The 26,214-nt window shown below is 40.0% G+C and overlaps 1 protein-coding gene across 3 annotated transcripts in view; it reads left to right on the top strand.

Moving 5' to 3' along the window:
* Positions 1-12,971: 12,971 nt before the first annotated feature.
* GRM7 (glutamate metabotropic receptor 7) overlaps positions 12,972-26,214 on the top strand; it is a 1,011,140-nt gene continuing 997,897 nt past the window's right edge. For all 3 annotated transcript variants that reach the window (XM_066245502.1, XM_066245501.1, XM_066245500.1), the window contains exon 1: positions 12,972-13,732. In XM_066245502.1, the coding sequence (XP_066101599.1) occupies positions 13,214-13,732 (519 nt within the window). In that variant the 5' untranslated portion in view covers positions 12,972-13,213. The remainder of the gene's footprint in view (positions 13,733-26,214) is intronic.

The following is a 26,214-nucleotide window of genomic DNA, read 5'->3' as shown; positions in this document are numbered from 1 at the left end:
GACCTCATAACAGACTGAAATAGAGACGATAATGGAGGAGGAAAATGTCCATAATCAAACCAGTAACTTTGTCCTTCTATTCACCTACTGTTTGTAAATTCTGATGATAGAGGACCAAGAGTTCTATTCACTTGCATAAGGATTGTATGATTTACTTATCATTTACAACATTTACAAATCATCTACCAAGAGGGAGGATTCTGACTCTATGAAGACCAAGTCTCTGGACTTCAGACTGTATTAGAGATTTTGGTCTAGGGAGGAAAGAAACAGTTGAAAAAATCATGCACACTCTGATAGCTATTGCAGATTAGGTTAGTGCAGAATGCAAGTGGAAATTTACTCTATTACTGGCTTCAGTTGTGACAGATAAAAGACAATGTAGACTAGCTTAAGTAGGGGAAAAAGCTTGCATGGGGGATGCATTCAGTCATGGCTAGACTCAGGAGATCATATCATGGCACCAGAACTCTGTCTTTCTTGCTACCTCTTAATTTTGTTTGCTTCTGAGTTGCTTTTATCTATCTTTGGGGGATATCTTTCCACAGTGTAAGTTAACATTAGTAGACTTCATGAGTCTCATGCCATCTTCCCTAAATGACACTGACTGACTCTGCTTTCATCTTAGGTTCATGTCTGGACCAATCTCTGTATCTAAGTGGATGAGCTTCAGCCTGTTCCATGTTCCACTTCTGTAGCTGGATGCTGGGGCCATGAGGCTGACCAACCACTACGATAAAAAAAAAGAGAGAGGGAGTTATCTAAAGGACAAGCAGCTGTGTAGTCATTGTCACTTATTGTCATTATTAATGTTAGTCTTCATCATCCTTATTGTAGATGTCCTTAGGTCTCCTAACACATCGTGGGTGGGACCTGGAAGCTATTAGGTGACATCTGAGCTAATACTTAATGAGTAAGTGTTCATAGGATCACCACTAGGTTAGGATAAAAATCAAGAGGACACATTAGTGTAGAGAATCAGTGTAATTACATAGGCATGTTTCAGAAAAATTTACTAATGTTTATATATGCACAAATATATTATCATTTATTGAGAATTGATTATGTGCCACGTATTTACTAAGTAAGCTCTTTAATGATCTCATTTAATTCTCCCATCTTTATGAGGTAAATAGTACTCTTTTTCTCACATTGCAAAGAATGCTCACTGAAATTAAGTAATGAACCCAATGAGCAAGTGGCAGAGATTGAATTGAAACACAGGAAGTGTGAAACAAGAACTTGAATATTTAATATGACTTTGTACTTAAGGTGAACATACATTTCTGTTTATGTCTCTTGTCACAATATAATTACTAATAAAATCCCCTTTTACTCCAGAAAATGGCCAGATTTGGACAGTGAATTATATAATCACCCGAACACTGCCCACTTCATGGACATAAACGAACTCCCATATATTTTATATACATGTCTTGCATTCAAAATAATTTAATTTTTTTCATTTTATGTGAAGAGCTTCAGATTTACAGAGAAGTTGCAAAGATAGTACAGAGTTCTGATATACCCACATGAAGTCTCCTCTATTAGTAGCTTTTTCTTACATTAATTTGTCACAATTAATGATCGAGTTGATATAGCATTGTTCATTAAAGACCATATATTTTCTTAGTATTTGCCTAATGTCCTTTTACTGTCCCTGGATCCCATCCAGGACATCACATTATTTAGTTGTCATTTCTTCTTAGGCTCCTTTTAATAGTAACAGTTTTTCTTGTTGTTAATGACATTAACACTTTTGAAGAGTACTGGTCAGATATTTTGCAAACTGTCACTCACTTGGGATTTCTCTGATGTTTTCCCCACAATTAGAATGGGATTATGGGTTTGGGAGAGGAAAACTGCAACAGTAAAGTATTAATTTTATCACATCACATTCAGCATATATACTATTATATTAACATGGTTTATCACCATTGATAATATAATAACCTTAACCTTGATCACCTAGTTGAAGTAGTTTTTGATATGTTTCTTAACTATAAAGTTATTCTTTGAAAATGTTTATTAACCTTTTCAAGGTATGTATATATGTAGAAAATGCATACATTTTAAGTGTTAATCCATTACTCTTAACAGATATATTTACCCATGTAACCATTATCCCAATCAAGATGTAGAACATTTCCATTGACCTCCTAAAGTTCTTTTAGCTTCTCTTAATTAAATATTTTGATTTTAAAGAATTCTTTCAGTTATAACTGAATCAGAAGTGCCCCAATCTAGCAGACGTATCTCACAATTTTGAAATGCTCTGGTAGTAAATGGCTGTGTGATTAACTATACTCAATTCTACCAGGTTACTTTTTATAGGTTGGCTATCTAACCATTCATATATCTTCCCTGAATGAAGTAATTAGGAAATGCATCCCTGCCACTCTATGGACTTAAAATCTTGTCCAATAAGTAGAAACATAAAGATGAACCTTACACCATAAGTAGAAATGTGGGTAAATCTCCTAAGAAAAGGAATGAATTCTAAAATGTTACAAAGAACCAACAGCTTCTGAGTGTGTGACAGAAAAGAAGAAAAATTATTTGACTTTGAGTGATGAGCACACAATGTAATCAACCATTCAAATGCTATGGAGATGTTCACCTGAAACCTAGGCACTCTACTGATCAATGTCACCTCATTAAATTTAATGTAGGACATTTAAAAAAATCCCTTAAAAATATGAGAAGAAGCCTGACATGACTTTGACAAACCTGGCATAAAGAAGACTATTCTGGATAAAATCATGGATACCACCTTCTTAAGAGAAAAAATATAAAGCAAGAAAAGCAAGTGGTATTTTATATTCCAGGGTTTCTCAGGAAAGAGTGGACCTGAAGTAGGAGTGAGACAAGTGTGATCTTTTTTTTTTTTTTTAGTGAGAGAGATAGAGACGCATAAGAAGGGAGAGAAATGAGAAGCATCAACGCATAGTTGTGGCACCTTAGTTGTTCATTGATTGCTTTTTCATATGTGCCTTGATGAGGGGGGGTGTGGGGGGCTCCAGCTGAGCCAGTGACTCTGGGCTCAAGCCAGCGACTTTGGGATCAAGCCAGCAACCCTGTGCTCAAGCCATGTCATGTCTATGATCCCATGCTCAAACCGGCAACCCTGTGCTCAAGCCAGTGACCTTGGGTTTTTGAACCTGGGTCTTCAGCATCCCAGGTCAATGCTCTATCCACTGAATCACCACCCAGTCAGGTTAGACAAATGTGATCTTAACATCCTAAGTAAGATTTTATATCAGCGTTGCAAAGAGAGGTTTGTAAAGTGCTTTTGTAAATGCCTTTTTGAAACTCTTAGTTATAACATTAATAACTGTTAGATGAGAAAAATAAAGCTTTATAAGAAGCAACACAAGTATAACTGTAATAGTTCATGAGAAGATATTATGCAAGTTTACATCTTAATAACAATTACAAAAGTCATGGCATGTAATTAGAAATGAAAGAACTGTTCAAACTCAGATTTTAAAAAAACCTTTTCAGTTTATAGATGATAAAAACAGGTAAGAGAAGAGTTTAATAGTTTGCCCATATCCTGATATTTTTAACCTTTTACATCAACTTTATTGATAGATTATTTAAATAAACAAAAATGTACACATATTAAGTATGTAGACTTAGACTGATGTTTATAAATACATAAACTAAGCATAAAACATTATATAATAAAAACATCATAATCAAGATATAGAATATTTCCATCATACTCCTGTTTACTTGGAGAGGTCCATTATACTCCTGTTTACTTAATCCATTCACTATACCTAGACCATGGCTTATCTGCTACTATTATACATTAATTTTGACTCTACTAGAATTCTGTGTACAAGGTATCATGACACACACTCTTTTGGGTCTTTCTTATTTTACTTGATATAACATTTTTGTGATTTATCTATGGTGTATATATCAGTGATTTGTGTCTTCGTATAGCTGAATTAAGTGTACCACAATGTATTTATCTTTTTAATGGACATTTGGATTGTTTTCATTTTGTAGTTATTTTGAATAACACTGCCATAACATTTATACAGAAATCTCTGTGGACGTGCATTTTTATTTCCTTGAGTAGGAACAGTAATGTTGGTTTGCATGGTAAGTGTATGCTTAATGTTTATAAGAAACTGAGTTTTTTTTTTAATTTTTTTCCATTTTTTTGTTAGAAATTAAATTTAATGGGGTGACACTGATTAATAAGAGTACATAGGTTTCAGGCAAACACTTCTATAGCATTTGAACTGTTGATTATATTGTTTACTCATCACCCAAAGTCAAATCTTTTTCTTTCACCATATATTTGTCCTCTTTACATCCTCCTTCTCCCTCCCCTTGGTAACCACTTCACTTCATCTATATCCATCTTCTTAGATAAAAAATATTATGATATATTCCTATTATTTTTTCTTGACTTTTTCTTTCTTTCTTTCTTTCTTTCTTTCTTTCTTTCTTTCTTTCTTTCTTTCTTTCTTTCTTTCTTTCTTTCTTCCTCTCTTTCTTTCTTCCTCTCTTTCTTTCTTTTTTTAGAGAGAGAGAGAGAGAGAGAGAGGAAGGGAATGGGAAGAGGAGAGAGATGACAAGCCTTAACTTGTAGTTGCATTCACTTTAGTTGTTCATTGATTGTTTCTCATATGTGCCTTGACTGGGGGTGGGAGCTTAAGCCACAACCTTGGGCTTCCAAGCCAGCAACATTGGGCTCAAGCCAGGTACCTTGGGATCATGTTGATGATCCTGCACTCAAGCCAGCAACCCTATGCTCTAACTGGTGACCCCATGCTCAACCTGGCAAGCCCACACTCAAGCCAACAAAGACCATGCTTCATTTGGTGACCTCAGGGTTTCAAAGAAGGGACCTCCTTGTTCTGGGTTGATGCTCTATCCACTGAACCACCACTGCTCAGGCAGAAACTGAGAGTTTTCTAAAGTAATAGCACCGTTGCACATTCTGAATAGCAGTGCATAAAAGTACTAGTTCCTTTACATCCTTGTCAACACTTAAAATGGTCATTTTAATTTTAGCCATTCTAATAGATAATGAGGTCTCATTGTAGTTTTAATTTGCTTATACCTGATAACTAGTAGTGTTGACCATCTTTTCATGTTCCTACTGTCATCTGTGTATTCAGTGAACATAGATATTCTTTATTGTATGTGTATAATTTTCTTTATATACAAGTCCTTTAACAAATATATGTTTTGTGTAATTTTATTTATTTCTGCTCCCTTCTCTTTCATTTTCCTTTTTCTTTATTTTATTTTTTGTGAAAGGAGGGGAGATAATGAGACAGACTCCCACATGATTCCCAACTGGGATCCACCTGGCAATCCCTGTCTGGGGCCAATGCTCAAATCAAGCAAGCTATTTTTAGCATCTGAGGCTGATGCACTCAGGCCAACAAACTCATCCTCAGCACTAGGAGTGATGCTTGAACCAATAAAACCACTGGCTGTGGGAAGAGAAGAGGGAGTGAAGGGGGAGGGGGAGAGAAGAGATGCCAATGGTTGCTTCTCTTGTGTGCCCTGACTGGGAATTAATTGAACCTGGAATGTCCATATACCAGGCCATCACTCTATCTACTGAGCCAACCAGTCAAGGTCTTTTATTTTTTGAATCTGTGTAAAATTGATATTTTTATTAATTTTTTTAAATTAAATTCACCAGGGAAGCCATACGGACCTGGAATTTTCTTTGTGGGAAGGCATATATAATTTTATTTATCTTATTTAAACAGCTTTACTTAGATATATTTTACTTATAAAATCTACCCATTTCAAGTTTATAATCTAACCATTTTTAGCAACTTTACCAAGTTGTATAACTATCAACATAAATTAGTTTTAGAGCATTTTTATTCCCTTAATGAGAGCTTTTATTCCCATTTCCAGTTAATTACAATTTCTACCACCAGCCTCAGGCAATCCCTGAGAAGGTTTTTAATCAAAATTAAATTTAAACAGATATAAATCTTTTTATATTTTCTTTTTTTTCTGAACTGGTTTTGGTGTGTCTTTCAAGGAATTTGTCCATTGTATTTAGTTATCAATTTTTTGATATAAACTTTTCATACATTTCCTTATTATTCTTTTCAAGAATGTAGGATCTAGGGTGATGGTTTTTTTCTTTTTATATTGCTCATCTCTGTCTTCTTTTATTTTAATCTATTCAGCTAGACATTTCAATTTTATTAATCTCTATAAATACAGCTTTTGGTATTAGTTGATTTTTCTCTTCTTTTGCTCTTTCTAGTTCAATGATTTATGCTCTTTATTCTTTCTTCCTACTTACTGTGGTTTTAATTCCTTTTATCTTTCCAGTTCCTAATGCAAAGTTTAGATTGTTAAATTAAATATACTTTTTTCTAACATAAGGATTTAAGCAATAAATCTCTCCCTAAAATCTGCTTTAGCTACACTCAACAAAATTTGGCAAGGTGTTTTTTATCAGTCATTTAAAAACATTTTGTAACTTATCTGGATATTTTTGTTTGAATTGTGAGTTATTTGGAAGTGTATTATTTAATTTTCAATTACTAGGGGATTTTTCAGATATTTTGTTATCAATTTATAAGTTAATGCCATTATTATCAAAATGAGTCCAGTACTTTTACATGTATTAAGACTTGTTTATGGAACAATATATGGTTTAATCTTGATTCAACTTTTGTGTTTCATCAAGTTCATTAATCTATTCTTTTCTTTTGTGCAATTGTTATTATACACATGCAATGAATTTCAGACAATGTATTTTTCAGCTCCAGACATTCCATTTGGTTGTTTTTTATATAATTTACTTCTCATCTGTTTCCCTCTAATTCTTGAACATATCTACAGGAGCTGTTTATATTTGTTTTCTATTGCTGTGTCACAAACTACCACAAATTTATTGGCTTACAACAACACTCATTTATCTCACAGTTCTGTCACAGGGAGGTATGGGTGGGCTCTCAGCTCAGTTGTCTGCTGAGGCTCTCCCAAGGCTCAAGTCGAAGTGTTCGCCAGGCTGGGCTGTTATCTGGAGGCTCTGGGGAAGATCCACTTCGAGGCTTATTCAGGTTATTAGCAGAATCCATTCCTTGCAGCTGTAGGACTGATGTCCCTGTCTTCTTGTTTTCTGTCATCCAGCAGCTAGGGCTACTTTCGGGTCCTTCCACGTGGCTTCTTTCCTTTCAGCACCAGAGTCTTCCTCTTGTCAAATTCTTCTCAGTCAGCCAAAAAAATAAAAATAAAGTATCTGTGTTTAAAGAACTTATGTGATTAGGTTAGGCTCACCTAGATAATCTCTCTCAATGTCAACTGATTAATAACCTTAATTAAATCTGCAGAACACCATTCACCATGTAATATAATATGATCATGGGAGCTATTTTGCAATTCTGTACCACACTGTTTTATTGTAGTTGCCTGCTTTTTCCAAAATTTGTCATTGTTATATTTGTTTTATTGACTACTTTTTATCCCCTACTTTTTCATATACTTTACAATCTTTATTGGATTCTATACAGTCTAAATGTAACCTCTTTTAAAAAGTGTTAAATTTTGTTTTGGCAGTCATCACCTTACTTGCAGATCAGTTTGATCCTTTTTAGGTTTGTTTTTAAGACTTTTTCCACTTGATATTTAGCCCTACAACTAAAATGTAACCTTCTTGGGTCTCTGCTGAATACTCTGAGTATTCAAAAAGATTTCTCCCTCTGGTGGGTCAGAAACTCCCTCATCTCCCACCTCTGTGTGAGCTCTGTTACATTTTCCCAACAGCTGTTATATTCCTGGGTTCCCAGCTCCTTTTTCGTATTTTCACAGTTTATTGCTGAGCCAGAACTCAAGGGACCCCAGTACAGATTTCTGGCCCTCTTTTTTTGAATAACTACTGTCTTGTACTCTTCTCTGCAAATAACATCCTCCTCGGCCTCCCTAAACTCTGATCTCTGTCTCCTCAACTTAGCCAATCTACCATGCTTAGCTTGGGTCTGAAAAATAGCAGTAGGCAGAAAGTCAGGACATTCATAGAGCTCTCTTCATTAGTTCTCCTTCACGGATCACCGTCCTGAGTTGCTGGTTGCCAGTGTCTTTAAAAAGTTTCTTAATATATCCTAACTTTCTAATAATTGGCAATGAGAGGGAAAGTCTGGGACCAATTACTCCATCATGGCTAGGAGCATAAGTCCTCAATCGAGACTGATTGGCTGAATGAATGTCTACAAGAGCTTACTGCTACTTTCCCCCAGCAGATATGGGACTCAACCCCGATTCTTATGCTTTATATGCTTTTTTTTTTTTTTCATGGGAGCAGGGTGTCCTGAGGGACTGAAAAATCAATATCTTTATAGGATAAAGAACTTATATGGCTAAGACACTAGTGTCAACTTGTGTTACATAATTTCAAAGCATTTACAATCATGAAAAATCACTCCATATCACAAAGAAATCAAGGCTTACAAAGAACATTAGTGATTATCCTACAGAATATTTTTTTTACTATTAATAATATGTATATTTTGGTCTTATAAGACATATAATATTTAGACAGAGAGAACTGTCCAATATTTTGAACATTTTAACAATAGATTTATAACAACTGTTGAATGTATTGAAGGACATAAAAGTTCATTTGGATGAACATGTGTAGATATTATGAAAATAGAGCTATTATAAAATATAAAATGCTCAAATAATATTTACCAAAATATATCATACCTCGGTAGACTGTGATAAAGATTACACTGATACCATAATGAAAGGGATTCTCGGGAACCATGAAGGAAGGAAGGTATGCCGTTGGCTCACTCCAAATGAGATGTTGAACTTTAACTTGATTCCGGCAGGTGTTGTACTTGGCAGTTTTAGGGTTTAGAAATAGGGAGCAATTTGGTCATTAGTGACAGCTCAGTAACTCCAACAGAACATGACACTGGGAGAGAGAGTCCTGGCAAAGACAAGGCAGCTTGTGGTACAGTGGAGGTATTCACAGTTGCATGATAACCTAGATTGCTGATTGCAAACAGATTTACTCTACCCCTAGTATGTACTGTGCACATGATTGTGGATATGGACAGAAAGCAGAATTTGGACAAATGACTACCTGTTGTTCACTGGACATGCCCTCAACTTGCTTCACCCAGGAAGAATAATCCTAGAAATACTCTGCTGTTAAGGATAAGTGTCTAATACACAGACAGGCAATAGAATATAGTAGTTAAATGCATGGTTACTAAACTTAGACATGGGTGTGAGCTCTGCGTCTGTACTCACGAGCTATGTGGTATTTAAAATATATAGACTTTGGAGATAGACATTCTGGATTCAAATATGAGTTTTGGTGCTTCCTAGCTTTATGACCTTGGCAAGTTTCTTTTTTTTTTTTTTTTCATTTTTCCAAAGCTGGAAACAGGGAGGCAGTCAGACAGACTCCCGCATGCGCCCGACCGGGATCCACCCAGCATGCCCACCAGGGGGCGATGCTCTGCCCCTCTGGGGCATCGCTCTGTTGCGTCCAGAGCCATTCTAGAGCCTCAGGCAGAGGCCACAGAGCCATCCCCAGCACCCGGGCCATCCTTGCTCCAATGGAGCCTCGCTGTGGGAGGGGAAGAGAGAGACAGAGAGGAAGGAGAGGGAGAGGGGTGGAGAAGCAAATGGGCGCCTCTCCTGTGTGCCCTGGCCAGGAATCAAACCCGGGACTCCTGCACGCCAGGCCAACGCTCTACCGCTGAGCCAACCGGCCAGGGCCGGCAAGTTTCTTAAAAACTCTGAGCCTCAATTTCTTATTCTGAAAAATAGATGTGATAATAATAATAATACTTACCTTATATATGTTGTAGATTAAATAAATTCTTGCTTTATTATGAGGATTTTAAAGAAATCAACATGTGTCAATCTGGGACATTTTAAGTGCCAGATGTGTTAGCCATTATAATTATTTCTTATGTAAAATTTTAATAAGAATAATAGCAGTCTCTCTTTTATAGGTTTGACTCAGAGATTAAGTGAGTCACTGCCTGTAAGCTGCCCATTCTAATACCCAATAGACAGTAGATGCTCAATGAAAAAGAATAACCTGCTCACACTGGTCATGGTTAATTCAAGAAATCCATGAGGTTCAACCAGCAGGTTCCAAAGCCTCCATTGCCCACAGATAAGCAGGTCTAGAGAATACAATGGTGTGATTATTCCCAATGATAAAGCAAACTCTATTATTTTAGAATTACTACTAACTTTAAATAGGTAAAATATTATCTCCTATATATTTTATATGTGTTAAATGCATATAAAAACTGATGCTATTGATGTATTTATCATGAGATGAACAAAAATTGTGCTTTTAAGACAATTTAAAATTCTATTAGTTATACTTAAGCCTTCCTAATTTTTAATTTCATTTCTCACTCAACTGACCATTTGAAGTCACTGTCATTTGATATCATATGCTCAAGGTCTGGATCCACATCAAGAGCTAACTCTGTTACACTCCATGTCATAGAGTACTAAATTTTCGATAGTTCATGCTCATGGAATATAACAATCAGTGGCTATTTTTTTAATTATCTGATTATCATTAGTAGTAACAATCTAAATTAGCATCCTCAATTTTGAAAGACCCTACACAAATTAAATACTAGCTTAAGCAAAGAATAGAATACACTTGGGTGCCACAATGTAGTGTTCAAAGGCAAAGCAGCTTCAGGGATTGCTGGATCTAGGGTGTAAGTTAGCCTCATCTGTTGCCACCAGAGCCACTCCAGCGCCTGGGGCAGAGACTGAGGAGCCATCCCCAGCGCCTGGGCCATCTTTGCTCCAATGGAGCCTCGCTGCGGGAGGGGAAGAGAGAGACAGAGAGGAAGGAGAGGGGGAGGGGTGGAGAAGCAGATGGGTGCTTCTCCTGTGTGCCCTGGCCGGGAATCGAACCCGGGACCCCTTGCACGCCAGGCCGATGCTCTACCACTGAGCCAACCGGCCAGGACCAAAACGTTGTTCTTATAAAATCAGAATAATATAACATTTTCCAAAAGACCTAAAGTGTGTTGAGGATAGGGGCCCCTCCTTTTCCCAACTCCTACACAAATTGTCTGTGAATAGTAGTAATTCTGTGTTACTACCTTAATTACTTCCGTGAAGTCCAGGGATGAATTCCATTCCCATCCTTACTCTCATCATCACTATAGCTAAAAGAATCCCATGATCCGACAAGCTAAGTCTGGATTATGGGAAGTGGTGTCTAATTTCTCAAATCTTAAGTAGTGGAACATTGGAAAAAGAGCATATCCAAAAAGAAATTGATGAACTCAACCGGCCTTTAAAAGAAAGAGGGATAGATGGTAGTCAAGAAAAAAGTCTTCTATATCAGGAAATATCTGTGATGTTCTTTGGATATCAAAAAACTGACCTCCTATATATAAAGCAACAGAGTATTTGGCCTAAAGAGCAACAGGGCCAAAGGCACATGGCCTATTTTAATGAACTTTGGAATCAAAAAAAGGTAGAGAATTCAATTCAATCTCATCATTTTACAGATGGGGAGACTAAAATCCAGATGGGAACAGAAATGCCAAGGGATACACAGGTAGTTGGTGGCAGAAACAACAAATTACCTTTATACTGACTTGTGTGTGTGTGTGTGTGTGTACAAATACATCTTTCTTTAGTACATTAACAACAAAAAGTATATAGTCTTGTTTCTGGTTTTCTCTTACCCTCAAATCTGTTCGGTATAGTTTTGCTGCACTCCAACAGAAATCCTCATGAAGAGCTGAGTTAACCTTCCTAAGTCCACACTGGTCCCCGAGGACAGAGCTGTCATCTTCCCTTCTATAGTAACTAAGGCCACTTGTTGCTTTGAAGGGCCAAGCTTGGGCGGGACCTGCGGGTACACCTTTGAAAGACAGTTTCTTAATTGATATGCAACCTGCTCCGTCCTCCTAACTTTGCCCCCACATCTCCAGCCAGAGAAAGAGAGAAAAAAGCACCCCGAATAACGGAGGAGACTCCGATTGGCCCCTCTCTCTTCCTCCTACTCGCACCTCTTTTCTGCTGTTTCCTGCCCTCGGAAACCTGTCAGCAGCCCAGAAGCACGACTGGAAACGGGTAGGAGGAAGCCTTACACCTGTCAGCGCCAGAGAAGAAAGCGCGCCCTGCACAGTTCCATCTCAGCTGCTCCATCTCTCTCGGAGAAAGGAATGGGGGCGAGTCTGGGGTTACCATCACAGATTTCGTGGCTACTTGGGTTAATGGACCCGGCTCCGGCCCCAGGAAACCTGAAGACTAAGAATGTACTTCCATTCCTGACGTTTCCCGTGGGCTTGTCTCCGCACAGGACAGCCCAGTGCCCAGCCCCCGAGAAGTCTCTGGGTAAAGGTTTTGTAAGTCATGAATCGGGTTCCTGTGTGTATGTACGTTTTTCTTGGGAAAAACTGGTAGTGACGGATCAGAGGTGGAGACGGGTCTTTCCCTTGTCCTCCATCACTGCTTTCCCCACCTTGATACTCCCGGCGTTCTCCCGGGGCGAACCCAGGGGCTGCGGACCTCCGCGCTGGGAGCTGTCGGCACCAGACTTCCCGGCCTCATTCTAGGGCTGATGCCACCGTGCGCGTGAGCGCAGCGGGCGATCGAGAGGCTTCTCCACAGCGAGATGAGGGCAAGAGCTCATCCCTCGCTCGAGACCCGCAGCCTCTAGATTCCCTGGGGACCGAGAAACTCCCAGTCGCGGCACTCCCCCACACTCCCCGCGGCCGCACACCCGTCCCCCCACCGCAACCCCCCGCCCTTACCTCAGCACGCAGCCCCTCCCTGCGTGATGATGCAAACCAGTGGGGAGGGCGGGCACTGGGAAGGGTGGGGAGAGGCCGAGAGCTAGCGAGGGAGGGAGGGAGTGGGAGGAGGAGAGGGAGCCCAACGACCATTTAAAGCGATAGCAATCCGTGCCCTCTCCCCAGTCCTGGGCTCTTGAGGAGCGCGAGCGGCAAGCCGGAGAGCGCCAGCGCGAAGCGCCGGCCCGCGGACCCGAAAGCGCACGGCGCCCCAAGCTGGCAGGCGCTGCGGGACCCCCCACACTCTCCGGCCGCCCCTCCCCGGGCGTCCCCACCCTCCGTGCCAGCCGGAGTCCCTGGGCTTCCCTGGAGGAGCGCACCCTAAGGGGCCCGGACCCCGGCGAGCCCGCCACCGTCCCCTCCGGCGCCGCCGCCGCCAGAGCAGCAGCCGGAGCAGCATGGTCCAGCTGGGGAAGCTGCTCCGCGTCCTGACTTTGATGAAGTTCCCCTGCTGCGTGCTGGAGGTGCTCCTGTGCGCGCTGGCGGCGGCGGCGCGCGGCCAGGAGATGTACGCCCCGCACTCCATTCGGATCGAGGGGGACGTCACCCTCGGGGGGCTGTTCCCTGTGCACGCCAAGGGTCCCAGCGGAGTGCCCTGCGGCGACATCAAAAGGGAGAACGGGATCCACAGGCTGGAAGCGATGCTCTACGCCTTGGACCAAATCAACAGCGATCCCAACCTGCTGCCCAACGTGACGCTGGGCGCGCGGATCTTGGACACTTGTTCCAGGGACACTTACGCGCTCGAACAGTCGCTCACTTTCGTCCAGGCGCTCATCCAGAAGGACACCTCCGACGTGCGCTGCACCAACGGCGAACCTCCAGTTTTCGTCAAGCCGGAGAAAGTAGTTGGAGTGATTGGGGCTTCGGGGAGTTCGGTCTCCATCATGGTAGCCAACATCCTGAGGCTTTTCCAGGTAGGGAGGCGCTCCCTCAGGGGCAGAGCACGCCGTACCTTCCCGCGCTTTTAATCCTAAAAAAGCTGGTTTGGACTCCAGGGGTACGGGGTCAGGTCAGCCTCGCGCCTTTCCGCCCCGGAGACCCTGCCGAACCCCTCCCACCCCACCCGAGGAGGTGCCTTCCCCGCTTGTCCATTTCCCTCCCATCTCCCCTGTCCGCGCCTCACTCCATCCGGCTTGACATCCTGGATTTATGGCCCCATTTACAAGAAGCAATCTGCGAAAAACAAGGCGATGATTTAAATGGGTTTGTATTTGAGTGAAATATGGTCCGAAACCAGGCTTGTAAAAGTGCCGGGCTCCAGTGAGAGCCGGCGAGGCTCATGGAATGGAAAGATGAGAAGACGCCTTGAACCTGGCATTTCTCAACTCCCCGGCTTCCCGGCCCCAAGCCGCCTGGCAAGCCGCAGCCTCCTCGGAAACGTTCACGAAGAGCTTAGAGAAGCGCTGCTTATACCGAGGGCTAGGTCTTCACCTGCATGTGGACGTTCATTACCCATCTCTCTCTGGTTGGATTCCCCGACCTGTAGCCCGTCTCCGCGAGGGCCTGGGTGGAAGGCGCGGGGACGCTCCCCGAGTGGGGAGATGCCCCCGCAGACGTGACCCCCTGGTGATTTGCAGTGAGCAAAGGTTTGCACCGTCTAAACGGCATTTGCAGTCCAGCCACTGGCAGGAGCTGGGCGATCAGCTTTCTACTCCTGCCACTTCGGAGCCAGAGATGAGCTCATGCTAACTGCGAAACAAAATCGCTTTCGCTGCCTCCTTCCTCCGCCCGTCCTTTCCCACGACCTCCCTATCGCAGCCCCCAAATCCAGTCCTTGGCTCCTGGGACGATTCCCGGGGCGCAGAGCAGTGAGAGGGGTGCGCTGAGCAAGGCCCGGTGGTCCGGCTCCAGGCGCCGGAGGGCAGCCGCGAGAGGGGAGGAAGGGTGACGGGGCAGCTGAGCGGGGGGTTCTACCGCAGTGCTCCCGCACCGCCGTGCCCGCGTCCTCTGCCCCCTGGCTCCTGAGCTGCCTTGAGTACAAATGAATGGCTCTGGGGTTCAGACATTTAGTTGCAGGGTCTGCGAGACTGTGGCTTCCTTTCTCCTTGTTTCTCCCTGTTTCTCTCTCCTCTTTCTCCCTGCTTTCCCTCCTCTATTTCTCTCCTCCCTTTCAATTTCTGCCTCTTTTCTCCTTCTCTACACCCATCTCAAGCTTTTTGTTTATTTGTCTTGAGATGATCCTTTCCTAATGCACAGCTCTCTCCTGCCGGCTAGTACCCAGACCCAAGTAATCCCTTCTCCAGATGTTCCAGCGACTCTGGTGCCCTTATGCTCCCCGTATTAAAGAATTGGCTCTCCATTAAGTGCTTTTCCTAGTGGTGCTGGGTTTCTGGAGGGGACTCCTCGTGAGATTCAAGCTGTCACCACATCAGCTCCCGGGAGTGGGAAGTTTGTTTCTGCGCCAGAAGGAGGGGTGCCTTCCAAGGCTGCAGCCTGGTACAGTCTCTCTGAGGTCTGAGCCTCCCGAACACCTCCTGAGGAGGCCATCATGGAGATCCCTAGATGTTTGCAAACCCAAAAGTGCTTTGGGGACAGTCTTCACTCTGAGTTGGTGCTTTCAGGAAGAGCTTGGGTTGTTGAGAGCAAAACGCCGAAGCTTTCCTCATCCCTGAGCTCAGAGCTAGACAACTTGAGGGGGCATCGCTGCGGAGAGAGTGAGGTCAGAGATCATCAGAGAATCCCAGGGGGACAATTCACAGGCTTTTCCAGAATCCTGGGGCTTGAAGATATGTTTGCTGTTGAGCATTCTTAAATTATTTTGCTTCCTGTTTCTGTCTTCACTCAGAGCATGGCAGTGCTGCAGATGGGCCTGTCAGAAAGAGAGAGAGAAAAAAAAGAGTGAAATGCTAAAGTCGGGAGAGGGATTGCAGACTAGGTTGAAGGACTGTGTTTGCTGAAAAAGATTCCAGGGGGAGCTGATTCCTCTCTGGTTTGTGAACCTCGGGCACTTGTGAGGGAAACCCAGTTTGCCTCACAGTTAGTTTCCCCCTTCCCTGGGCTGGGAAGGAAAGGAATGCAGCGCTAGTGTGAGCAGCGTGGGCTGGGCTGGGAGCAAAGCCATTCGGGGAAAACTCTGTCATTTTCCTCTAATTTGCAAATTGCAGCTATTCATGTAGGATTGAACAGCTGAGGGGAATAAAGAGCCCCCAGTTTTCACCTGCATTTATTGAGAAGAAGCTGGTAATAGAAAGACTACACCAACTTGTAGCTTGTGCTGCAAACTAGGTATTACCATTGGTGTGGGCATCCTGGTTAATTTAAGCATGGCTCATGTTGGAATATATAGTGGCCTTTTTACATGTGATCTTAAGGGCTCCTGGCACACAACCCAATCCCCAGGTTCTCAGGCTGTGTAAGCCTGCAAAATGAATAGAGAGAATAGTGAATAGTTTGGTATACAGACCCATTGTTCAGAGGCACAGCCAATTTAGGGAGAGCAGAAAAGAACAGTAGGTGAATCTTCTCTGGGATTGCTGGATTCAGCGCAATTAAGATTGTCCTATAAAAAAGAAACTCCTCTAAATGATTGAATTCTTAGCTCTCCAGAGACTCAAGTTCTCTTTTCCCCAGTCCCTGTGGGTTGCTGTGGGGACCATGCCAAATTTATCATCTAAGACAAAATGTATGATGAGATAAGCTTCTCGGCTAGTGGAAGGAATGCTTGACTTAAATGGGGGGTGCTAAGGACAGGAGGGAGTAATGAGATAGTAATAGACAGAATAAATGCTGCTGCTGCCAGCAAAGCTTGGAATGAAGTTCTTCCTTGACAGTTAGGACCTGGGCAAGAATGAATGCTCCGATGTAAATAGTGTCTATAACTTCAAATTCTCACTGGCCTGCTGGTGTACCAGACCAAGGATATAAGCTAAGCAAGTCCCTCCCCCCAGCCCCCTCTATCTGCACTCTGAATTGGTTAGTAAGTGACATGTCAGAGGAAAGAAATCATATTCAGTGGGTCTTTCAAATCCAGGAATTTGAGGCTAATGAAATTAGTGCATGGCCAGGGCTCTGCCAACTACAATTAAGTCACTGTAACTGTTCTGAAATGCATTTTCAGGCTCAAAGAAGCACCGAGGAGGAATTTTCTGGAGATTTGTTTCTGAGCCTGTACAAAATAATACTCTCTAATGCTAAGAAAGATTAAATGTAAATTAATATTGACTATAAGTAACATATCTTAAAAATAATCACAGACTGGGGATGGCTAAAAGTGGAAAGCTTACATAATATGATGCCCAGAGGCTAAATCCCCTGCCCACTATTTCATGGGCTATAAGCAAGATACATTATAGTGGAAAGTAATGGGAACATTTTTATTCAAGGCTTCTCTATTACTGACTTGAGAGCAAATACTCTGAGTTTATAAATTACTCTTGCTACATCCTGACTCTGAATGAACAATATTTCATGGTAGTGTCATAGTCTGAGCTATAGACTTGGAATTGAATGGCATGTGTTTGAGTTTTATTTTCTCAAAAGCAAGTACATGGAAAAAGTGGTCAACTTGACCCTTATTGAAGCAAATTGCAAATCTAAACCTGTGGACCTTATACCATAAATGAAATTCATTTATAAATTTGTAAATGTTTTTTCTTTCTTTCTATAGAAGCTTGAATATTACCTCAAACTTTTGGAGCAACATTTTATATATAAGTGCCTAATGTTCTTCTTATTTTCCTATTTATCTGTCTTTCTGCCTATCTGCCTGTCTTTCTGCATTTCTATCTATCATCTATCTATTATCTATCTATCTATCTATCTATCTATCTATCTATCTATCTATCATCTATCTATCTATCTCATCTATCTATTATCTATCTATCTATTATCTATCTATTATCTATCTATCTATTATCTATCTATCTATCATCTATCTATCATCTATCTATCTATCTATCTATCTATCTATCTATCATCTATCTGTTTATCTAATGCAGTTGGATAGAGCTAGGTACCTGGGATGGTATGGTATTACTATAGTGGACTTTTTAAGAGCAACTCTCACCTACTCTTTTTAAAATTTCATAAATATAGGTGTCAGTGCCATTTGGAATAGTCTCTATAACAATCTCTGCCTCCATTTTTTTGTGTTTCAGGAAATTTACCTAACAGATGGTGAGTGGGCAATTTTTAAAGGGGCATTTTTTAAAAGAGCAGAGAAGGAAGGAAAAGAGATAGGCACATACTATATTTGAGGATACTTCCTTGTATATTCTATGTGTGCATACTCATACAATCAGAATATCTTTTGACATTTTTTCTTCAAGAAAAATTGACATAGAGGACGCCTTTAATTCAACTTTATAAACAATTTAGAGTTAAATAAATCATAAATGCTTTAGTTTTCTTTTTGTCATGGATTGAAAAGACTGTAGTCAGATTATACAAAGTATGTTCTCATCTCAAACCTGCCATTAATTAGCTGTGTTATTCTAATAAGTCACTTAATTTTTTCTAGGCTCACTTTCTTCATCTGATTTTTTTTCTTTAAAAAATGTAGTTTCTAGAAGACGGATTTCTTTGTGTCAGAGTTTAGCGTGAAGAAAACCTGCCCTGGTAAAACCCCATTAGGTTGTATCTCCAGGCGCCTCTTTGAACAGTTGAGTAGGTTTGGGGGGACATTTTAGAGACACAGTTTCACATAACCGTCGTAGTGAACGTTAGTCTATCTGATGTCCCATACTCAGACTTTCCCTTCTTATTTTACCAACATGCTCCTTAGTGATACCAATTCAGGCTAGTGATGAGGAAAATGACCACCTAGGTTGATTTACTGCATTGTTATGCCATGGGACAGGAGCTAAGAAGGTAGGGCTTATCATTGCAGAAGTAGCTGTTATTATTCAGTGTCCTATTCCCTTTCATCTTGCAAGAACACCAGGCTTTTCTTTGGGAAAACTGCGAATGACATGCTTTTTCCTCTCTGACCCCAGAGATGATTGGTTCAGGTATAGACATCTGACCTTGGCTCAGCCTATCAGAATCATCCCCAAGACTTTTCTGTCAAAAGACTATACTTTCAGGAATCATTTTTATAGTTCGTTACTTTCCTGTCAAATAAAAGCCGACTAAGTGTCTCTTCTCTCTGGAATTTCTAAGCTAGGGAGATATGACTTTGAGACTCCCAGTGGTCATCCAACAGAAGAGACGTTCTGTAGAAAAAAGTCACGGTGTGGTGAGCAGGGCTGAGAGCTGGAGAGAGCCAGAGCTCTATCTGTATTCTGTGGCTCCCACATCCAGCTGACTCTTCCTGCATCCTTGAGATCCCAGGACTGTTTTTTATTTGTTTGTTTTTAAAATTTCCTTTTAGCCATGCTGAAAGCATCATAGCTACAACAGCCAATTTCCTATGTTTATGTAAAGTCCACTGGCTGGAATTCAGGTGAAAAATAATATCTGATCATTTTTTTTTTTACTTTAAGTATAATTCTTCTAGCCCACATATGGGATATTGGACACTTGACATTCTTCCCTACTCTTCCCAACATTTCTATTTTAGTTTTCAGTGTTTCCCATCTTTCCCATCTTGATGCAGTAGAGAGGGAAGGCAGACACTTTCTGATGTGATCTGCAGCCTGTAGGCCTTCTGTTTGGAAGCTTTAGAATATTCTTGGTTTCTTTCATTAAAGCAAATCTTTTGTTGATGTCCCCAGGGCACAGAAACATTTTCATGGCATAATGGAGTATAAAGTACATTAAACTCCTGGGTCACTATAGTAAGCATCAAGCCTAACTCTGCTTCTCATCCTTTTTTACTTTAAATAGGAAAAAAAGTTGTAAACACGTTTTCAAAACAACTAAAATGTACAAATGATTACTGTTTAAGAGGACATTCATATAATGTAGTCAGATTAATTACTTAATGTACCTTTTGCCGATTGGCACAGTAAATATGTATGTTTTATGCACTTAAAGAAACATAAAACAGCCTGACCTGTGGTGCCGCAGTGGATAAAGCAGCAACCTGGAATGCTGAGGTTGCCAGTTCTAAAGCCTGAGCTTGCCTGGGCAAGGCACATGTGGGAGTTGATGCTTCCTGCCCCCCTTCTCTCTCTCTCTCTCTCTCTCTCTCTCTTCTCTCTCTTCTCTCTAAAGTGAATAAATAAAATCTTTTAAAAACCCCACAAAACAATAATATCTTTCTACAGTTAATATTTATCTGAGAAGAGTATTGTGTCAGCACGCATTATTATGTTACTTATGTTATTTCCATGTTTGACAAGTAAACTCCTTTCAATTATATTTACTACTAAATGTTTCTTGGATCGAGATTATAAGGTCAAAAATAAAATATATAAGGTTATAATGATATAGGATACATACCTCATTTTAGGAGAGCAGAGTCCTAATTTATTTTCAATAATAGTAGTAGTGACCATAATAATAATTAAGTTCTCACAGTGCAATGTACTATAAATACTTCATCTTATTTAGTTTTTACAATACTCCTGCAAAGAGCTTATTTTCATCCCTGTAGTACAGTTAAAGAAAAGAATTCTCATAACCCCAAATCATGTAGCAGGTCAGAGTCTAGATTTAAACTTAGATTTGTCTGACAATACCCAGGTAGTTAATCACTAAGCATACTGCTTGATTTTTGTACAAATGTGGAAATGCTTAAAATAATTATAGATTTGCCCTCCCTGGGATTACTGTGGCTTAAAGACATCAAAGTTGGTGACTGCTTAACCATATCTGTTAGGAGAGATAATATTTTCAGTTTTAAAACAAGATTAAATCTGTGGGTTCATAGAAACTTAAGCACATAAATACTCACCTTCAAGTGGAAGATACGTTTTCTTCATTGTTCAACAGGTAGCCCTGTGTGTAGGCAATAAATATCTGGTAGACTTCCTACAAATGAGAAAAGGTGTTTTTCTTTGTCTTGATTCAGTGCCAGTTATTATGGATTATGATGGCTCTTTCTAAACTTTATTTCACCCACTGTACTCTTTCTACAGATCTCAAGTAGGGAAATCCATCATTCAGATATGTGTGCAAAGTGAGAGGACTGTATTAATACAATTGCTGGAAGTCAAGTTGATAGAGCACATGAAATACATCCTTACAAATGCAACATTAATGTTTATGTGGGCCTCAGAGTGAAGAGTAGGATAATTTTCAGTTTAATGGATTATTTTGCCTGTTGCTATTAAAGCGCTGCAGTGTAATAGTTTTATAATTGGTCATTTGCAGGATTCTCCATATCTGGGTGTTATGCTTTCTTTGTTGTGTGGCTGCTGATTTTTTTCTCTTGATCTTGATGGAAGATAGAGAGAAAGCCACTTCAAAGGCTCAGCCTGCTTTTCTGTATTATTGTTTAGGTATAAATATTTTCTTTATTAAAGTACTATTTAAACATTGTTGTTGTGTTTTAAAATGGATTATGTTCTGCTAGCACAGGTAGATATAGTGAAGGATGTTTTCCAGTAGAAAACATGCTTCTATCAAAGTACTTATCAGAATTTTCATTTTCATGGAGGGATGAAGAGTCAGGTAGTGAAGTTAGACCTTAAATTGACTGTGATCAAACAGGTATCATGTCTCTCTCATTAGTTTTCTTATCTTTAAAATTGGGATAATAAAAATATACCTGCCTGATCAAATAATTGTCAAGATTGCACAAAACATGCATGGGAATGTTTTAGCATTGAGCTTAGTAAGCGATGAATATTTAATACATTTATTTAAGTTATTATTTTATTATTATGATACTGCCATTAAATGTCACTTGTGTTTAAATGTCACTATTGACTAAATTTTCTGTAAAATTACCATAATAAGCAATGCTGGATTCTACTTTTTTGTTTCTTTTGTTTCAATGATAAAACTCAGTGGAATAGAATTCCCATGGCATTGCTTAAAGCAAATCATAAAGTCCATGAACTAAGATACCAGGGAGGCTAAGAACAGTGGGCTTTGAAGTTAGCCAGCCCTAAGTTTGAATTCCATTATGATCCTTTTCTAGCTGCAGAACCTTGAGGAAGTTTCTTAAACTTTCTAGGTTTACTACTAGTTTCCTCATCTGTATTTCTTTCCCAGAAATATTTAAGCATTCCTATATACACTATTATACATTCTTGGACCTAGCAGTGAATAAAATAGACAAGAGCTTTTTGTCTTTCCTTTCCTTTCCTTTCCCTTCCTTCTTTCCTTCCTTCCTTCCTTCCTTCCTTCCTTCCTTCCTTCCTTCCTTCCTTCCTTCCTTCCTTCCTTCCTTTCTTTCTCCTGCCCTCCTTTCTCTTTCTTAGTCTACACTGTCATGTGGAAACAGATGAGTGTTATAAATAAATCCTGTGATATGTTAGCAGTTGATGAGTGCTCTGGGCTAAGGAGAAGAATCTAGAGCACTGAAGAATATTGGGTTGTGGGTGCTGAAGGGATGTATAGGTGGTTCTCATTTTAAACAGGATAGTCAGGATAGATGTCATAAGGTGACATTTGACAAAGACTGGAAGTGAAGGAGTTGTCAGAGGGATTTGGGGGAGACTGCACCCTGAGAGCTGGAGCAGCCAGTGTCAAAACTCTAAGGCAGAAATATGTATGGCAGGTTAGAGGAATGCTAGGGGGCCACAAAGGCTGGTTAAGTCAGAGGAAAGGGAGGAGCAGCAGGAGGGCTTGAGGTTAGAACTGTGATGGACTAGATTAGGTAGGTCCTTGAAGGCCAGCACAAGCATTTTGTCTTTTACTCTAAATATAGACAGCCACTGGTAGGGTTTTAACACAGAGGTCCCATAATCAGTCTTCTGTTTTAGAGTAACAAGTTGATCTGTGGTATTGAGGATAAGGAGAAAAAGGGGAATCAGAGAGAACCTCAAAAGGTGATTACTAATGTGTACAAGACAGATATTGGTGGTTTGTGCATGGTGTTAACCTCAGATGTTCTAAGAAGTGGCAGGATTGGAAGGTTGTGACAGCATTCCCTGGGAATTGAATGTGAGATGTAAAAGGAAGAATTCAGGATTTGGAGCCTGGGCCACTGGAAAGGTGAAGTTACTTTACCCGGAAGGGAAAAGACTTATGAAGAAACATATTTGGGGAACTAAAGATCAGTTTTGGAAATACAAAATTTGAGAGGTTTTCTTGATATCTAAGTAGACATGTTGAATATACAGTTGTATGTGCCAGTCCATAGTTCTGAAGAAAGATCTAGACTAAGGCTACATTTTAATAAAATGAAAATGTTAAGAATGGATACAAGGAAGTGTCATTGTAAAGATTAAATGAAGTAATGTGATTAGCACTGTGCACTCAAAACATTTCATAACTATTAGCTAAAAACAATTATCTAAAATGAAAAAAATCCTGTATAATTGAACCTTGAACAGTATGGGGATTGGGGCACCAACCCTCTTATGCAGTCAAAAATCCACATATAATGTCCAACTCCCCAAAAACTAAGTAGGCTCTCAGTATCTGCAGAGAACTGGTTCCTGCACACTCACTGATACCAAAATCCACAATGGTCAAATCCCTTATATAAAGTGGTATAGAACAATGCATACAGTCAGCCCTCTGCCTTGGTTGACTTCTAATCGCAGGTCAAAAATACTATTTTTTAACTTCAGTCAGTTGAATCTGCAGATACAAAAACCCCTGGATACAAAAGGCTGACTATATATATTTTTTTAAAAATATCTACATATATGTAGAACTATGCAGATCAAACCTGAGCTAATTAAGGGACACTTCTAGTTTGTATTCACAGTAAAACTGAACAAAATTGTGTCACATTATTATAATAGTATTTGTGACACATTTGTTTAGTCAAGACACCATAACTGCAAACATTTAGAGTAAACATTCCAATCTCCTACTTTTCGCTCTGATATTGTAGCTATAACCACATTTTGTATAAAGTTTTAGTTATGATAGGATACCTCATTAATTAGAAATAATTGTGAACAATCTAGTTCAGTACAATTATATACAAATATATATAGTTTTATATATGTGTGTAAATACATACAATTTTATATATATGTGTAAATATATATAATTTTATATATATATATTTTATGTCTCACTAAACTCAGTGGAGAATTTGCAATTCTGATATATGTTAAAGCAGTGTTTTTCAACCCGTGGTCCACAGACCAGTCCACCAAAAATTTTGTTCCAGTTTGCAAAAGAGCTAACCACAGTGATGTTAGATGAAGATTATAGACCCAATAATCTTAGTCAAATTTTCTATGTTTAGGGTGATTTCTGCCTTAGCTGTTCCCAAAATAATTCTCCCATTTTCACAGGTCATGAAGTGTAGATAGGTTGAAAACCAATGCATTCGAGTTTAAGCAGTTACCCCCAGTGTTCAAGTAAAAATAATGCACTTGTCTTGTAATAGCCATATGAGTAACTACTTTGAACACTTTTATCAGGGATTTCACATCTTTCATTCACTCTGCAATTGAAAACATGTTGGGGAAACTTTTATCTCACTGGTTCTGAGCTCCCTTTAGGTATTTGCAAGCCATTTAAAAGCCACTGTAGTTAAACCAAAATTCTGTTCCTTATTCACTTGGCTACCAGATATTGGTCTAAACATGTACTTATACTAAAAAAAATGCATGACCACATTGTTTCTGCACATGTATAATTTCATTTTAACACTATCATTATGTAAACTATATTTTAATTGTAATTATAACAAATTTATATCAATAGACATCTATTTCTAGTGCTCAAGGAGAGCAGCATGTAGTAAATTTTATCAAAATATAGCATCTGAAGAATAGAACAGAGGATAATTGTGTAATTTCATATTCATTATAATTAAGTTCAGTAGAGTTGGCATAACAGAATTAATTGGAATTAAGATGGAAAAAAATACAAAACATTGAGGCACCATGGCTCCCTCTCCTAACACATCCTTTCACATCAGAAAGTGCAGATTTGGCATCTTTCTGTACCAAAAAAAAAAAAAAAAGATGGAGAAAAGAAAAGACCAGAGGGTGAATCACAGGCATGAGAAGAGCGGAACCATGGAAAGTGATGATATGAAAATAAAATGTTGCTCGTGGGTTTGGTAGGTGGAAAGATCTCCTAAGTGTGTACGCCTACTGGAACCATGTTTTCTGAGATGCTGAAGCCCAATATCAGATGTGCTTGCCCACAGTCCTCATAAGCAGGGACTTGCTTACAGTCTTGCTTCCTGTTTCTTGATAATCGGTTGAGAAAGTTATCACAAGAATTATATCTTCTAGGTCTGACCAGGCGGTGGCGCAGTGGATAGAGCATCAGATTGGGATGCGGAGGACTCAGGTTTGAGACCCCTGAGGTCGCCAGTTGAGTGCGCCGCACTCTGACTCTCGCTCTGTCTCTGAAAAGAAAAAAAAAAAAAGAATTGTATCTTCTAAGCAAAGAACATTATGTTGAAATGATTGGCACTGCCTGAGCTGCCTCTCTCCAAACTTGCTTTCTCTTCTTCTCAGACTTACTTAAGTTTGGAGTGGGTTATAAGGAAAGATTATTGGAATTTCTCCATCTTCAGAAGGTAGCATAGCATTATGGCTAAGACTGTAGGTGCATGGCATAGTTCAAATCCCTGCTTTCCACTTGCTAATCAAATGATCATAATGATACTCCATCTATCCTCTTAGGCCTGTTTTCAAGGTCCAATGAGGTTACCATTGCCAAGCACTTAATACAATGCCTAGAGCACAGTAAGGTCTATTTATTATGGTGGCGGTGTTGTTCTCATCATCATCATCACTCCAGGTCTTATCACTATCTTTGCCTATCTTTGTTACGCTGTATCCCATTACTCCCCAACTCCCATTGCTGTCATGTTTCTGGACAAGGTAGACTTCTGATAGAGCATTTGGTTTCACTGGTATGTCACCCCTAGTCATCAAGGTGGCTTTACCAGGACACAGTATTTATTGCTGCTTATTTAAACAATTCCTGTTAAGTTGGATATTGAGGCCAAGCAGGGTTGAGGAGAAAAAAATTTCTTTTCCACCCAGGGGACAAATTGAGATATTCAAACTTCAGAAGGAGAATCGGGCAAAGGGGAAAATGTGTAATTGTATACTTTTATGACTAAGAACAAGTCAGATGGACTGAAATTGAACTCATTACCATCACATAGTGGCAGTGAGATCTCAAGTGCTTGCTGTAAACTCTCTGTACCTTACTACACATCTAAAAGAAAGGAATTAGGGTTCACTTCCTAGTGTTGTTGAGAGTAATAGGTGAATAAATTCTTTTAAAACATTCAGCACATTGTTTGGCATTTAGTAATCACTGAATAAATTTAAGCTTCCATGACTACTACCACTACTAATATTATGTATTTGAGCAAATCTGGGTCCTTCCTTTTCTCAGATTGCAAGTAATTACTTGGACAGTCAGCTCACATGATCAAGCATTGCTTGTATGGAAAGCCTCCTGAATC

The sequence above is a fragment of the Saccopteryx bilineata genome, chromosome 10 (genome assembly GCF_036850765.1).
Source record: "Saccopteryx bilineata isolate mSacBil1 chromosome 10, mSacBil1_pri_phased_curated, whole genome shotgun sequence".
Taxonomy (NCBI): domain Eukaryota; kingdom Metazoa; phylum Chordata; class Mammalia; order Chiroptera; family Emballonuridae; genus Saccopteryx; species Saccopteryx bilineata.
Note: the sequence above shows the minus strand (reverse complement) of the source record. Positions and strands in the feature narration are given on the sequence as shown.